Source organism: Furipterus horrens, unplaced genomic scaffold, assembly GCF_987537825.1.
Source record: "Furipterus horrens unplaced genomic scaffold, mFurHor1.1.pri manual_scaffold_8, whole genome shotgun sequence".
Taxonomy (NCBI): Eukaryota; Metazoa; Chordata; class Mammalia; order Chiroptera; family Furipteridae; genus Furipterus; species Furipterus horrens.
In genome coordinates, this window is record NW_028327178.1 from 51,695,948 (window position 1) to 51,711,594 (window position 15,647).

The 15,647-nt window shown below is 34.0% G+C and overlaps 1 protein-coding gene across 1 annotated transcript in view; it reads left to right on the forward strand.

Annotated features, from left to right (window-relative positions):
* The window catches only part of VAPA (VAMP associated protein A), a 43,302-nt gene extending 29,293 nt beyond the window's left edge, over positions 1–14,009 (forward strand). Inside the window, exons 5-6 of the mRNA XM_090285815.1 lie at positions 9,610–9,783; positions 13,249–14,009. Of these exons, the coding sequence (XP_090141941.1) occupies positions 9,610–9,783; positions 13,249–13,407 (333 nt within the window). The 3' untranslated portion in view covers positions 13,408–14,009. The remainder of the gene's footprint in view (positions 1–9,609; positions 9,784–13,248) is intronic.
* Positions 14,010–15,647: the final 1,638 nt, after the last annotated feature.

Below are 15,647 nucleotides of genomic sequence, written 5' to 3' on the forward strand. Positions count from 1 at the left end.
TGATCACCATTATCCAGTTCCCCACCAATATACCACAAATCTGATCTCTTTTTCTATGAATTTTTTTTTAAGAGTCCACATATAAGTGAGATCATATAGTATTTGTCTTTCTTGACTTAATTTCACTTAGCTTAATGACCTCAGGGTTTATCCATAATGTTGCAAATGCAAGATTTACCTCTTTTTTTATGGCTGAATAATAATCTGTCATATATATGTATCTCACAGCTTTTTTATTCATTTATCTGTCAGCAACCACTTAGGGTATTTCCATGTCTGCTATTGCAGATAATGCTGTTATATAAATATGGGGGTGCAGATATCTGTCTCTTTGACATAGTTTTTTTTTCCTTCAGATATAGTCCAGAAAGTGAAATTCAGTGGAATAAGGGTTGACTTATTCAAACTTAGTTATAGAGCTATCTTTCTTCTGAGCTTATGTTATGCTCTGGATAGCAAATAGTTTGACGTGGTCAAGAGTAGTTGTCATTGCTTTGGAAACCAAACCAGAAGTTGATGGAAATGATATGGCTATGATAGTTGAGCCTGGCCATTTTACCTTATCATAGAAGAGAGTAGCAGGTGTATCTACATGTAGGTGTAGCCCATGGTAATCCAAGACAGTGGTTTTGGGTCTGAAGGGCTTGAACAAATACCAGATGAACTCCCCAGAGTCCCACAGTGTGGAACATAAGCAGAAGTAGTTTGGCACTGGAACGTTTTTAGACCAGGTATTATTAGTAACCTGAAATCTGTTCAGTAATTTCAAGTACTCCAGAGAATATCTGATTTTGAGCATGGATGAATTAGCTGCAAAATGTATTTGCACTAACTGAACTACTTGGACTTGAGTTATAGTTATTGACTGATTAAGTTGTAAGGAATATTTGCTGAAGATAATTTTTTTTCTAACATTTTATTTTGAAAAACTAAACTCTTAGAAAAGTAGTACTATGAACCCTGTGAACCTGTGACCAGCTTTAACAGTTACCAGTTTACGATAATCTTATTTCACCTAGACCCCACTACTTCCCATCTCACATTGTTTTAAGGCAAATCCTCAATATGATATAGTTGCTATTTCAATATGTATCATTCAGATATAAGGACTTGAAGCTTAATATATTAATTGATATTGAACAATCCAGGCAGCATTCAAATTAATCTTACAAGTGCATTTATATATATATATATATATATATATATATATATATTTTGCAATTTGTTGGAATTCAAGTAAAAAACAAAGTCCACATATTGCTATTGGATGATGTTTTTTTAAATCTCTTATTCTCTAGATTTCCTCTGTTTTTCTCTTGCAAATTATTTATTAACGAAAATTTTTTATCTCATAAATTTTTTCCCAGCCAACTAGATTTTGCTGATTGCATCATTGTGGTGTCATTTAACTTCTGTTTCTGTGTTTCCTATATTTGGATCTAGAGGCTTGATTAAATTGAGATTTTATTTTTGCTCATGGGGAGAGGCAAGACTGCTTTGTAAGTAGTGATATTTTCTTTTAAGAGGGCGAAAACTTTCTTTTTCATGTTTGTGAAGTTAGCAGCCATTGATGTGCAATGTATAAATGAGTGGTTCTTAACCAGAGGTGATCCCCCCTGACCCGGGGGACATTGTCAATGTCTGGAGCCTTTTCCAGTTGTCACAATTAGGGCGAGGGCTGCTGTAAGCATCTAGTGGAAAGAGGCTATGGATGTTCCTTAATGTCCTAAGAGCATAAGATAGCTCCTACAACAAAGAATTATTCATCCCAGAATGTCAGGAGTTGATTAATTCATTTAAGATTGCATAAAGGTGACATTCTGTCATTTCTGCTTTTTTTATGAGTAGAGTACTTTCATAGAGAGAAACTTGAGGCCATCTGATATTTGGTAGACTTTGAAGGTGAGATAAATATCTTAAGTCTTTCTCTCTTTTTAAAAAAATGTTTTGTTTATTTTTAGAGAGAGGGGAAGGGAGGGACAAAGAGAGGAAGAGAAACATCCATGTGCAGAGACACATCAATCAGATGCCTCTCACATGCCCACAAATGGAGACTGCACCAGCTGCTGTGCTGTTTAGCTATATCAGCACACATGGCTTGTTAGCTTTGCTATTATGATTCTTGATGGATATTTTTAAGTGTTTAGACTTTGCATTTCAAGTTTTTCACATGAGACTTTTAATATTTCAGTATAGTAGTATTTCAGATTTACAAAATTCAAATGCACAAAAAAATGGATCTTATATTATATACAGCCTAGAAGTGACCTTCATTGATTCATGTGCATGTTAAAAAGAAGGTCTGAACCACAGCTGTGTTTCTATAAGGCAGTATTTCCCAAAGTGTTTTGGGTTGGAAGGGTTCTGTAGTCAAATGAGTTTGGAAAAATGCTCCAAATTCTAGGTCTTTTTAATAAATAAGCATGTTGCACTATAGGCCCTGAATGAAGAAAGTATTGTTTAACCCAGCATTTCTTTTTTATTTAATGCAATCTACTTCTGAAGCAATATTTGGTGTCCTGTAAAATCACTTTTGGAAACCCTGACTATTACTTCTTAAGCTCATTCTTGTGTTGCTTGCTACTAACCTACAGATTCCATAAGAGATCTTAGTTACTGAGAAAAATATTTAAATTGAGTGCACCCTGGCACACACCCAGTTCTGAGTTGTTCATTATGTGTCTTTGTCAAGTCATCAGTGTAATGTTGCAAACTCATTCTTTTTAGGAAATATGAAACCTTAACATTGCCAAATCTGGAGTTTATAATAGTAAGAAATATATGATAAAGTTTTTTTGTTGTTGTTTATTGTAATATATAAAGATGAAACCTTTTACTTAACATCCTTTTTCTGTATGTTTATCTTTAGTTTAGTTAAACTTGTTGGTTAGGAAATTAGGGCATTATTGAATAATGTTTTGTCTAAAGTTTTACTGCAGATGAATTGATAAAATGTTATTATTGATAAGAGCTGAATTCCAATCTACATAAACTGATTAAAGGTGATACTCCTTTATTCAAGAAAAATGCATTTCTAAATATGCAATATTAACAAAAGTTAAAAAGTTCTTTCTGGTTTGTAGTTTGATTGCTGTATAGTTAATTACTTGATCCTTTGACCTTTATTCTTTTTTTAGTTTACTTATCAATATGTTGTAAAATGTATGTCAGTTGAAGCAAAATTCAGTTTAGTTTTTGACAATTTCAGGTGTAATGTACAAAAACTCTCAGGATGGCAAATTTAGAGAATTCATCAGAAATTATGATCTTTAGTAGTCTATGTAGAAAAATTTAGTATCCAAAGTAGACAGACAGACAGTAGCTATCATAATTGTTGATACTTTCTTCTCAAAAGTTGGTGTAGTGAGCAGGTCTTGTATTTTGCAGTGTTGTTTTCTATGTTAAACACTCCATCCCACTCTGAAACCTCCTGTCTGCAGCTAGCTCCTTGCCCACCACCCTTTCCAAGAAGTAAATAGGCATTGAATTTAAATACAATATATAAGTATACCTATTTGATAATCTGGATCTTTTTAGGTATGCTATTAGTTATTGGGCATTTCCATGTTCTAAGAACAGTGGAAAAGGCTATGTTATTTTATTGGTTTCATAAGTTCTTTGAGGACCTTGATACCATTTATATTTAAAAAAATAGAAATTTTGTTGTCAATTTTGTAGGATAAGAAAGGTGACGGCTTTAGATGTGTAGTGGTTGAGTTCATGTTTTTACTGATATCCTTATAGTTTAAAGAAGTCATTTTTTGTGACAAAACAATTTAATTTATTTGACCCAATATTAGAATGTAGGTTTTTTTGGGGGGAAATAACTGTCTAATTTGGATCATAGATAGAGTGACCTAAGAATCCAGGGACCCTTTTGTTCTAGAATGAAAGGAGGTACTATTAATAACTATTCCTGAATAACAGGTATTAGCTAATACTGCCTTTAAGCACACTAAAATGTGTGGTCTCCCTAGTCCTAGGGAATAGCTGGTCTTTGACTGGATATATTTCAGTAAATGATGGATATATTTCAGGAAGTTAATGGCCTGTAGAGTTTATTGAGTTGTGTTCAGTGCTAATAGTGAGAGCCATTCATCACAGTCCGTGGGTTGTTGGACAGATGATACTAAAGCATTTCTTTTATATTTTACAAAGTGGGTTTTCTGAATCATTAATTCTTGTTTAGTTACTGTCAACTCTGTATTAGACCTAATGCCCAGTTAGTAGTAGATTTTTTCAGGATTGAATGTGTTTTTAGTTAACTCATTATCATTTCTATCATTCAGGTCTTTGTGTTCAATAAAAATTTTTTTTGAAAATTTTCCAAATTCCTAGAATGTATTGGATTTCATTTATGCCCTACATATAATAGCTGTTAATAACATTTTCTAGGAAAAATTAATGATTTGTCTTAATAAAGAATGAAGGGCTGTCAAGAACAGAGCATTTCAGGGGTCTCATGTATAAGGACTTTTTATGATTAACTATACATTATTTTCTATTGAGACACAACAGGTAGGGAACAGTGCATTATTAGTAAGGTAGAGTTCTTTTAGTTTTTATATCCAATGAGCTGGATGTCAATAAGTTATTTCAGAGTCAGTTCTAAATTTTTTTATCTAATTTTTTTTATCTGTATTAGAGGAATTTGAGAAGATAGGAGAATTATGGAGATAATGGTATACAAGAATGTTACATGCATCTTAAATTTGTTTATTGATTGTGGAAGAGGGGTGTGTGTGTATATTTTGGGAGGAGTGTTGTTGAGCACTGGAGAGGTTTATAAATCACTCTAGTTTCTGAACCTCAAGGGGAAAAAATTATTTAATTTAAAAGTTGTTCAGATTGAGCATTGTCAAAGTAAGAAAATATGAACTACTTGTTATTCAGATATTGACAAGTATTGATTAATAACAAAAATTCAGAATCACAAAATTAGAAGGTATTCATTTTAAGATGACATGAGACTAGCATAAATTTAATAAGGTATGTATATTTAAACTTGGAACATAATGCAAGTTGATCATAGCTAATTTTATTTGGGAAATAATATAAAAAGTTCAGAAATTTGTACTTTCTGCTTTAACATAGCTATTAATTTATTGCTGTTATTTCTTATGTATAACATCTTTTCATAGAATAAAATGTCAGTATTTTAGAGCCTAATGATCTTCGTGTTAGGCATTCCCAATATCATGCAGGAGAACTCGGTTTGGTGGGAATCTGAGAATGTGTTTTCCATACCACCTCAGGGTATAACTCCACCAGGGACTGCTCCGGCAGTCACTCCAATAAGCAATATGAACAACACAGTTAAAACTCCTGCCAGTTATAACATGAAGAATGACCCCAGGGGACTCAATGTGTTTAAACAGGAGAAACAGAAGGTTTGTTTTAGGGAGTTAACAGACATAGAAGTCTACTAGTGTTACTGCTTATGTTAATGTGGTTATCTGCTACATATGTGGTATTGTGAGTGTGTTATGTGAAATAAACAGTTGAAATTTTCAACTATGTTTAAAATTTGAGAACCACAATTCACTTAAAATTATGCACACAGACTATTAGCCTAAAACAAAATGAAACAAAACAAACTGTACACTTAAAATCTCCATAGTGAGCATGACGAATGTAAGTTTGAACATTACTATGAAATTGCTATAACTTTTCTTGTCACCGAGATTTTGGGAGCATACTCTAAAAAGGGAGTTGGGCTTGTATATAAGTATCTAAATATACTAGTAGGCATAGGAGTCAGGTAGGAGCTGGCAGACATTGCTTTCCAGGGAAGTATTTGTGTGTGTGTGTGTGTGTGTGTGTGTGTGTGTGTATGTGTGTGTTAAGTGAAATCACTTTTATATTTTATTATCAAATACAAATAATAGTAACCCCTCTTTAACTGTCATTTTTAGTTATTTACAATGCCCCAAGGTAGGAGAATTTGTGGTATAAGCCCTAAAGATCTTAGGTCATATTTGAATATTAATGTCTTCGTGTGTGTGTGTGTGTGTGTGTGTGTGTGTGTGTGTGTGTGTGTGTGTGTTGACTTTTAGGTGGTTTAATGGTTGCTGTATGATTTCCTTTACCATTTCTTGCTTACTGGAAACTTCAGGAACCCCACAGTTAGAACAATTGGCTTATACATTGATTTGCCTTTGCAGAGACAATGCATACTAAGGCGTAAGAAAACCTGATCCTTGTCTGGTTATTGATGATCCTATTGTAAGAGAGTAAATTGGTTGTTTAGAGTGAAAATAAATCTTCAGTAATCTTATTATTCATACTATCAATATCTTTTTCCTAGAGTAAGGCCTTAATTATGTCTCCAAACAATTTCATGCTATAGCTCTTGGCTTTAGCGTTTATATATTTACACCCCTTACTTAAAAGAGTCACAAGAATGTAGTCCCATATTTATATTCTTGAGCTTGTCCGTCCTTCTTAAGGCGTCATTGAAGAAATCTACTTTGCCTTATTTTACCTTTCCCTAGTTTCAATTCCTAGCCCTCTCTTTGTCTAATTACCCACAATAGGAATTACTTAGAATATTGGAATTGAAATTCTGAAGGTTGTTAAAAAAGAATACAGAAGTAAATTCAGTTCCCATAAGGAGATACGTATTACTGCATATAGACTAATATAAAACAGTAGAAAAAGAACAAGATAGGGTCCATTTTCTTAATTGATATCATGGCCTTGACCTTTTGGTTTATTCTAAGTTACAATGTTAATGTAATGTTAGTATTCATCAGTTTCCTAAGAGTCACAGCATGTTGTTGAATCCCTTTAGTTTGCTTTTTTCATGGTTCTCAGAACAACCAGTCTCCACTTTCTGGACCAGTCTGAAGAACTCTCAAGGAACAAGCAGTTTTCCTGGAGCCAAACCTCACTAATGGAGCTCTTGAATGGAAGCTTATACTTTTAAAGTCACGGCAGCCTTAGTGTTTCCCATCAGGCTCTTCAGGTTGTTAGTACATGAATGATTCAGCTCCCCCTACCCCCCCTCTACCCCTAGTTAAGTTAGGTTATATATGCTTATACTTTAAATATACATAAATACATTAGATTTCTTTGCATCTCCTATGTATGTTGACTGTTTTGTAGGGGGCCTAAATAGTACATGATATAATTGTATTCCATGTAACTTGTTTCATGACTGACTTGGCTTACTTTTGAAATACCTTTTTGCATTCCCAGTCTTGTGCTTATGCTCCACAGATTGGTTACGACATTTCTTCTCCTTTTGGTTATAAAAGCGATATAACATTAAGGAAAATGTCAGTAAAAAAATCTAAATCTGCCACCGTAAGAAGATATTCATTGATACATTACTTAAATCCCAAAGAATGGGACACTACCCATCAAATGTCTGAGTGAAATGTTTAAGTAATTTTAGTAAAGCACAGAATAGAATATCTAATGGCATGATGTGTCATTTAAAATGATAATAAAAGATATACGCATAATTGAAGAAAGGTGAAAATGCTACATGTATGTGGACTTTACAAAATGGACTTAAGAAAAAATATTGGAAGATAAATAATAGTTGTGTTGGGTTGAGATAATGGGAGATAATTTCCTCATAATTCTAAACTTTTTGGAATTTCAAGAATTTTTATTTTTTTATCTTTTTTCTTATTGTTGTTCTATTACGGTTGTCTCAGATTTTTCCTCCTTTGCCCTCTTCATCCCATCCCAACCCCGCTCCTGCAGTCAGTTCCCATACTGTTGTCCATGTCCGTGGGTCATTCATACATCTTTATCTAGTGCCTTCCCCTTCTTTCCACCATTATCCCCTTCCCCCTCTCCTCTGGTTTAAGAATTTATTTAAAAATAAAAATCTAATTGTGAAGAGTGATAATTTCTCATTTAAATTTTTTTTCTTTTCACTTATTGGCCTCATGGATTTTCTTTTAATTTTTTTAGTTAACTTTTTGGTATAAGCATGACATTTTTTTCCCCCAACTCTTACCAAAACTGAAGATTCCTCATTTGCCATATTGTTCACTGTTGCCTTTTTTTTTTTTTAATAGAGGAAGGCACATGCCACCCCCATTTTCAGAAGTTGGACTTATTCTAGGTTGGACTTTGAACACACTTGAAAAAACATTTTGAAATATAATTACTATTAAGGGCAAGAATATGGTGGAAAGCAAAATGTTATCAGGAATTGATTTTTAACAGTAGAGAGATGGGATTGGTTGTAGATGGAAAGATAGGGTGAAGAACAAGAAAGCAAGAGAAAAACTCACAAGAAAATTGAAGTAGCCTTTTTAAAAACCCTTCACAACTGTGAAGCTTCTAAAGAAAAATGGAAAAATCCAGGTCAAATACTATATAATGTTGTGCATTAGGATCTCATTATAACATTAATTTTTACATGGATTTAGGCGTAATGGTCAAGTCACCTCCCTTTCATAAGAAAATACTAATTTTACCTTTTGAAGAAACTATTTACTCAATATAAATTCAGGAGCTGGAATGATGTGATAGGGTGTATAATCTGTAATTAAAATCTCATCAATGAGTACTGCGAAATGCCATAAAATTGATTGGGGAATATTTTTGTTAGAAGTTTATATCTGAACAAAGCAGTTTATATCTTTTTACCTAAAATTAAATTTTTAGCAAATAAAATTTTCAATAAAAAGATGACTTACTTGTTGCACTAATACTGTTATGTTGTATGTGATGGGATAAATGATGTTAGGATTGAAGGCTATTGAGGCTCAGGAGTACTTAAATATACTGCCTTAGGTATTTTATCTTCATGCCTTTGCCACTAGTTTTAAATTGGTAAGTGTTGTTGAGAATTAAGATTTTGGGGGCTCATAGTTTTAAAAGTGTCTTGAGTACTGTGATTCCATGTTGAATTTCATGAATTAAAATAAACAGTGATAAGTTGAAGAATCATTTATGTTTGAGATCATGAAATAGCAGAATTAACTGCTCTCCCTTTTTTTGGTTGGTGTTTTATTATCTCCCTTTCAAGGTTTTATATCCTTCAGTTATTTTTTTCCCCATTAATAGAAGGTAGATTTTCTTTTAAATGTTTTTCTTAGTCTCCTAATTTTATTGAAATGATTACAATAACATACCCTCTACCTTCCCAGAACCTAATTTGAATTGCAGAATCAGAGCACTGAAAATGACCTTTGTATTTGAATTTTGGTTGTCGGCAGTTATTCAGCATACTTTCATTAAATAACTACTGTTAGTCAAAGTGCTGGGGTAAGGGTCAGTACAAAGAGAAATGACTCTTGCTTTCCCAGCCTCTGAATTATTAAAGGAAAGAACATCAAAAATGCATTATTATGATATACAATAAGTGCTTTGGTAGAGGTAAGTGCAAAGGGTTATGGGAGTAGAGGAGGGAGTAGGCTTATTTGCTTTATCTCACTGCTGACATTTACTGATTTAGTTCTTCTAAAATTGTTCATAGGTGACTATAACATTTGCTACCAAAATAATTCATATTGAAGTTGAAAATTATCAAAACTTTTAAATAATTATTTTGAAAAAAATGATGTGGAATTTAAATTTTTACTTGTTTAAAACATGTAAGATTTAGTCAGTTAAAAAATTCCCACTGTCTTTGTAATACAGAATGATATGGAACCTAGCAAAGCGGTTCCACTGAATGCATCTAAACAAGATGGACCCATGCCAAAACCACATAGTGTTTCACTCAATGATACTGAAACGAGGAAACTCATGGAAGAGTGTAAAAGACTTCAGGGAGAAATAATGAAGCTGTCAGAAGAAAATCGACACCTGAGAGTAAGTTGTATTTTGAAAATAAGTTGATTGAAATGAAGGCATAAGACATGCGAATATTACTAGGCCATTTTATCTATCAGTTTTTGAGCAATTCTTTCTCCTTTAATTTGATTATGTCCTATTCTTTGTTTCCCACTCCCAGCCTCTTTTAACAGTTTTACCATGGCTTCTCATTGCCTGCAAGTTCTTCTCCTAGGCATTGCTAGCTTCCTCTTGTTTGTACCCTTCACATTCTGTGCCCTAGTCATAGGAACTGTCTAGAATGGTGCTGCTCATAGAGTGGCGGCTATTGAGCACTTGAAATGACATTACAGTAATACCTCTGTATTTGTCATTAATTTGTTCCGGAACTTGTGATGAGTGCTGTAACCAACATGAGCTACTGTGATATTGACACATCGACCTCTGGTTCATTGTGAGAGAGGCACAGAGTGGCGAGCAAGCGCCAAGTGCTGAAACACTTTTCTTGTCAAAATGCAGCGAGTACATGGTTTGACGAGTTCTGAAGCCAATGAGTACTGAGGTATGACTGTAGTTTGACTTGAGATGTGTTGTAAGTATAAAATACACCAATAACTTAGACTTAGTACCAAAAAAAGGTAAAATATATCTTTTCTGTTGTTACATATTGAAGTAATATATTGGTTATGTTCTGTTGAATACAATATATTACTAAAATTGATTTTGCCTGTTTCTTTTTACTTTTTTAATATGCTATTAGAAAAATTTTAAATTATATTTGTGGCTCACATTTGAGTTCGTATTATGTTTGTATTGGACAGTGTTGGGCTACAGTTGCCTGAAGAAGCCTCTCTGTGTTTGTCACCCTCTTTTGCTTTAGCTTAAGTTCTTCCCTCTGACTGAAATGCCTTGAGTTCTTGTCCTTAACTTCATAGCACATCCATACCTGCCTATTTGTCTCTTGGTACTTTTTTCTTGTCATCCTTTCAGTATAACATTTTATAGGATACTCTCCCTCCGGAAAAGAAAAGAAAAATTCTTTAGGAATGCTGTCTCCTTTGTTGGATATATTTCTCCCTCTAGGGCAGCGGTTCTCAACCTGTGGGTCACTACCCCTTTTGGGGGTCGAACAGTCCATTCACAGGGGTTGCGTAAGACCATTGGAAAAGACATATATAATTACATATTGTTCTTGTGATTAATCACTATGCTTTAGCTATGGTTGGGGTCACCACAACATGAGGAACTGTATTAAAGGGTTGCGGCATTAGGGAAGTTAGAGAACCACTGCTCTAGGGGATAGTACTTTCCTTGGGGGCAAGGACTGTGGAGTCACCTTTGCATTCATAGACATACATTTGTAGTCATTAGTATATTAGAATGAATAAATGAATGGACTGTTGAATTGAGGACTAATTTGAATATGTATGGTGGTTATTAGCCTTTGACAAGTAATTATTTCAAGATTTGAATACCTTTAAATTTATTTTTAAGGGTTTCTTTTAGCTTTTTGTATTGAAGTATTGATAGATGATACAAAAATTACTAGTATGTCAGTAAATAAGCTTAAGTTATGGGACTTAATCTACATTTGGTTTTTCTGTTAAGTGTATATAGAAACTACTCTGAATCAAAGGCACTATATCTTGAACTGATCAGTGCTGACATAATTTTTCTGGCTATCTCTTCATATTGCTTAGTTAACCCCTCAGAGACCCCCTGCCCCCAGCACATGTCTGGATAGTGGAAAAATTATCTCCATTTCATACTCACACATAATGCAGTTTTGTTAACTTTTACTTTATCTACCATGACTTGCACAATTGTATCCTTTGATGAAAGATGTGTTCCTTAGCATGCTCTGTGTATTTGTTCAAAAAACCACTGTTTCTCTTTTGGTAGCGAGGGGAGAAGTGGAAATGGTAGGTAGGAATGGTTGGTACTGATAGGGCAGGGCTGGTAAAGAAGAAGAGTGAATGGGGAGATAATTTCTGGTCTCAACTTTTTATAGGCTGATGCTCTCTATGAGATGTTATTTGAAAAAACATTCTACTGTTTAAAAGATAAAAAAGACTACTGGCTTATAGAATCAATTTCAGGCTCTTTTAACATTTTATACATAAGGCTCATCATAATTTGTTGCCATACTTTCTTGAGCATGTCTGATCACAAACACTTTTTATTCTTCTGCCCCTGTGGTTCTTAATCCAGACTGTATCTGAATTTCACAGAGAGCTGTTTAAAAATGCATCTGGCCAGGCCCTCCTCAGACCTAATGAGTCAGAATCACTAGGAGCATATTTTAAAGTTCTTGTTAGGATTGAAAATCATTGCTCTCACCACACAGGACTAATTAGCAGAAGACCAAAAAGATCCACAAACCCTCATAAAATCTAGTAATGCAAATAAAACAGTATGGCATCAGGTGGACTCTTATACTTGGTACACAAGAATTAGGGTGAGCATATAAAAAGTAGCTTGCAGTGAGGAAATAAAAATGTGTCCTGCCATTCATCTGGTTGGAATGATGGACAAAGACAGATAAAGCCAACTGCTACTGCAGCTGGCAAAGTGTCATAACAATTTTCTATCTTGAGTGACTACTGCTTTCTTACTGGGAAACATTGTCCCCTGAAATCATAGACTGTTAGAAACTTGGTTGTGTGAAACCATCATATAATGAAGCGACCCACTCTTGTCTGGATCATCAAGTCACTTTGGTGCAGAAAAGCTGCCTCCCTCTTCAGTCTAGGTGCAGAGCTTCAGATCAGTGTGTGTTCTGCGTGCAACACTCCACATCTATTGTAATTTGTACTTTTGAAAGAAACAGCATTTAGTGTCTACTTTATAGTTTAGATCCGGTGCTGACACTTCTACACACAGCTTTCCTGCTTTACTTTGAGCATATCAAAAACTACGTTATTTAAATTTCATCCTGAACTTCCCCTTTTTTTCATAACCTATAGTCCTACCTTTGGTGAGATACTACCTGTGCCTCTGCTGTGCAGGTGTCCTGGTTGCAGTGAGTCAGTAAGCCTGTCAGACTGCAGGTTTGTTTCTGGTAGTCTTTGGCTAATTGGATAAGGTAGATGTAACCAATGTTAAAACACCACGGGCCGCCTTGGAAATACATGTACAGAATTTTTAAATTTATTAATTTTAATAATGGGATTTTTTCTTCTATGTTAATACAGCCATATCTGATTTTTCAGATTTTTAAGAGTATATTTCTCAGCTCCAGATTTAAAAATTAACATTATTGTGGTATAATTTACATTCTATAAAGACTCTCATTGTGAGTGTACAATTCAGTGATTTTTAGTAAATTTATAGAAATGTGCAGCCATCGCAATTTTAGAATATTTGTATCACCCTAGAAAAGTTTTCTGATGCCAGTTAACAGTTAATCCCTGTTGTCACCCCCAGTCACATGCATGCTGATTTGCTTTTATGTGCATGTTTGTTTTTAAAACCTGTTTTATTGTGCATATATTTTTTTTCTAGGATGAAGGCTTAAGGCTCAGAAAGGTAGCACACTCAGATAAACCTGGATCAACCTCAACCGCATCCTTCAGAGATAATGTCACCAGTCCTCTTCCTTCACTTCTTGTTGTAATTGCAGCCATTTTCATTGGATTCTTTCTAGGGAAATTCATCTTGTAGAGTGAAGCATGCAGAGTGCTATTTCTTTTATTTTCTCTTGACCAGAAAAAGATTTGTTTACCTACCATTTCATTGGTAGTATGGCCCACGGTGACCATTTTTTTGTGTGTACAGCATCATATAGGCTTTGCCTTTAATGATCTCTTACGGTTAGAAAACACAATTAAAACAAACTGTTCGGCTACTGGACAAATTGTATATTACCAGATCATCACTAGCAGATGTCAGTTGCACATTCAGTCCTTTATGAAATTCATAAATAAAGAATTGTTCTTTGTGGTTTTAATAAGAGTTCAAGAATTGTTCAGAGTCTTGTAAATGTTATTTTAATAATCCCTTTAAATTTTATCTGTTGCTGTTACCTCTTGAAATGATTTATTTAGATTGCTAATCCCACTCATTCAGGAAATGCCAAGAGATATTCTGTGGGGAAATGGTGCCTCTTACAGTGTAAATTTTCTCCTTTACCTTTGCTAATATCATGGCAGAATTTTTCTTATCCCTTGTGAGGCAGTTGTTGACTGAGTTTTTCATCCTTACAATCCTGTCCTATGGTATTTAACATAAAAAAAAAAATAAACTGTTAACAGATTCTTGCTCAATAGCTTGTTTGTGTCTGTCGTGTCATTAGATGGGGATAACAAAGTCCACTCTATGATAACTTGAAATTTATAATGCCTAATTTTATCTCACTTGGAAACCCTTTCAGATTTACAGTATTTGTAGGTAAAAGTCCTCATTCTGTTAAGGAAAGGAATTGATAAATTTCACACTACTTTTGGTATTTTGGAAGATCATAATTTGTCTACAAGATAATATAAAATAAGCAAATACCATGAGAATAAGAGTGCTGTGATTTTTATCAGTTTATGTTATGCCTTGTGGCTCTATTGCGTTTACCCCATTCTAAACAGGTTCTTCCAGTATTGTCCCAAGAAAGATTTAATCTACTGGGTTGTCCTAGTCAAGTCCTTTTTAACAAGCTTATTAATTCCTTTTATAATATTTTGTAATAATAGTTAAAAGTAGATGTTTTTCCTGCCCAGTTTGACACTCAAAGTAAATTCCCATTATGGAAATTTGTTATTACTGAGCAAGCCTTGGGAATCTTTCTGAAAAATGACTTTATTCTTTGCAATTCTGTTAACCATGTGAAACACATTTTCAGTATAAATACACATTATAGGGTTTGAATTTGTTTCATTTATATTAGCATAGAAAATTTTGGGACAATAGAAAATGTATTCAGTTTTTTTTACTGAGTACAATCTTAATACAAGCGAATTTTGATCCTAAAATAGGTGTTGGTTTTGTAAAAGATACATTTCTATCTGAAAGGGATATTGGACTTCAGGACTTGATGTGGTGCAGTGAAGTATGTTGGGCCCAGGTCTGTGTATACATTTTATAAACGAGTGAAATATTCTAAGTGTTTTGTTTGCCTTTTCATTTTAAGTATGTTTTGATTTGTCTGATCACATGTATTATGTCATTGGCTCTGGTATTTTCTCTAAAACCTTATGTGCAAAAGTTACTAAAAACAAACACAGGTGACACCTATCCATTACTAGCATGCTACTGCAGGTAATGTTTCCATTGTGTGCTTTACAGTCATTGTAAAATTTCCTTCCATTTCTGATAACTGGAAAAGCATGCTAGAAAGTGTCTTGCATTTTTATCCCAATAAATGCAGAATCAGTAATCCTTGACCTTAAAGCTTTATATAATCTACATTATTGGTGACAGGTATCAAGCTTGATATTTCGTGGCTGTCATTTTTTTGAAAATTGAAGTTCTCAAAAACTTAACAAAATCCCGTTTTATGGGACTGCTTCTTAGAATTCATTTTGTTCAAGCCTTTGTTTAAAGTTGAGGAATCTGAGGCCTTTATGAGAGCTAAGAGAACTTCCTCGTGTCTCATAGGTAGGTGAGGCAGAGTTGGACCTAGAAATCTGCTTTCCTGACTTTAATTCGGTGTCTTTTCTGGTCACTCTGTAGGAAAAAAAAATTGTATTAATTTAGTTCATGAGTGAAATAATGAACCTAAGATGCTACTTAATAAGTGTATGTGAAGTTTTCTATCATAAGCTTGTATTACAGGCTACTATTGTTGACTAGTCTCATGTATATGTTTGCTTTTAGTGTTTAGGCTAGAAACTCCCCCTGCCCCCCGCAACATTGATAATAAACACTATGAAATACAGCATATTTTTAGATAGGCATTCTACAAAATGCATTAT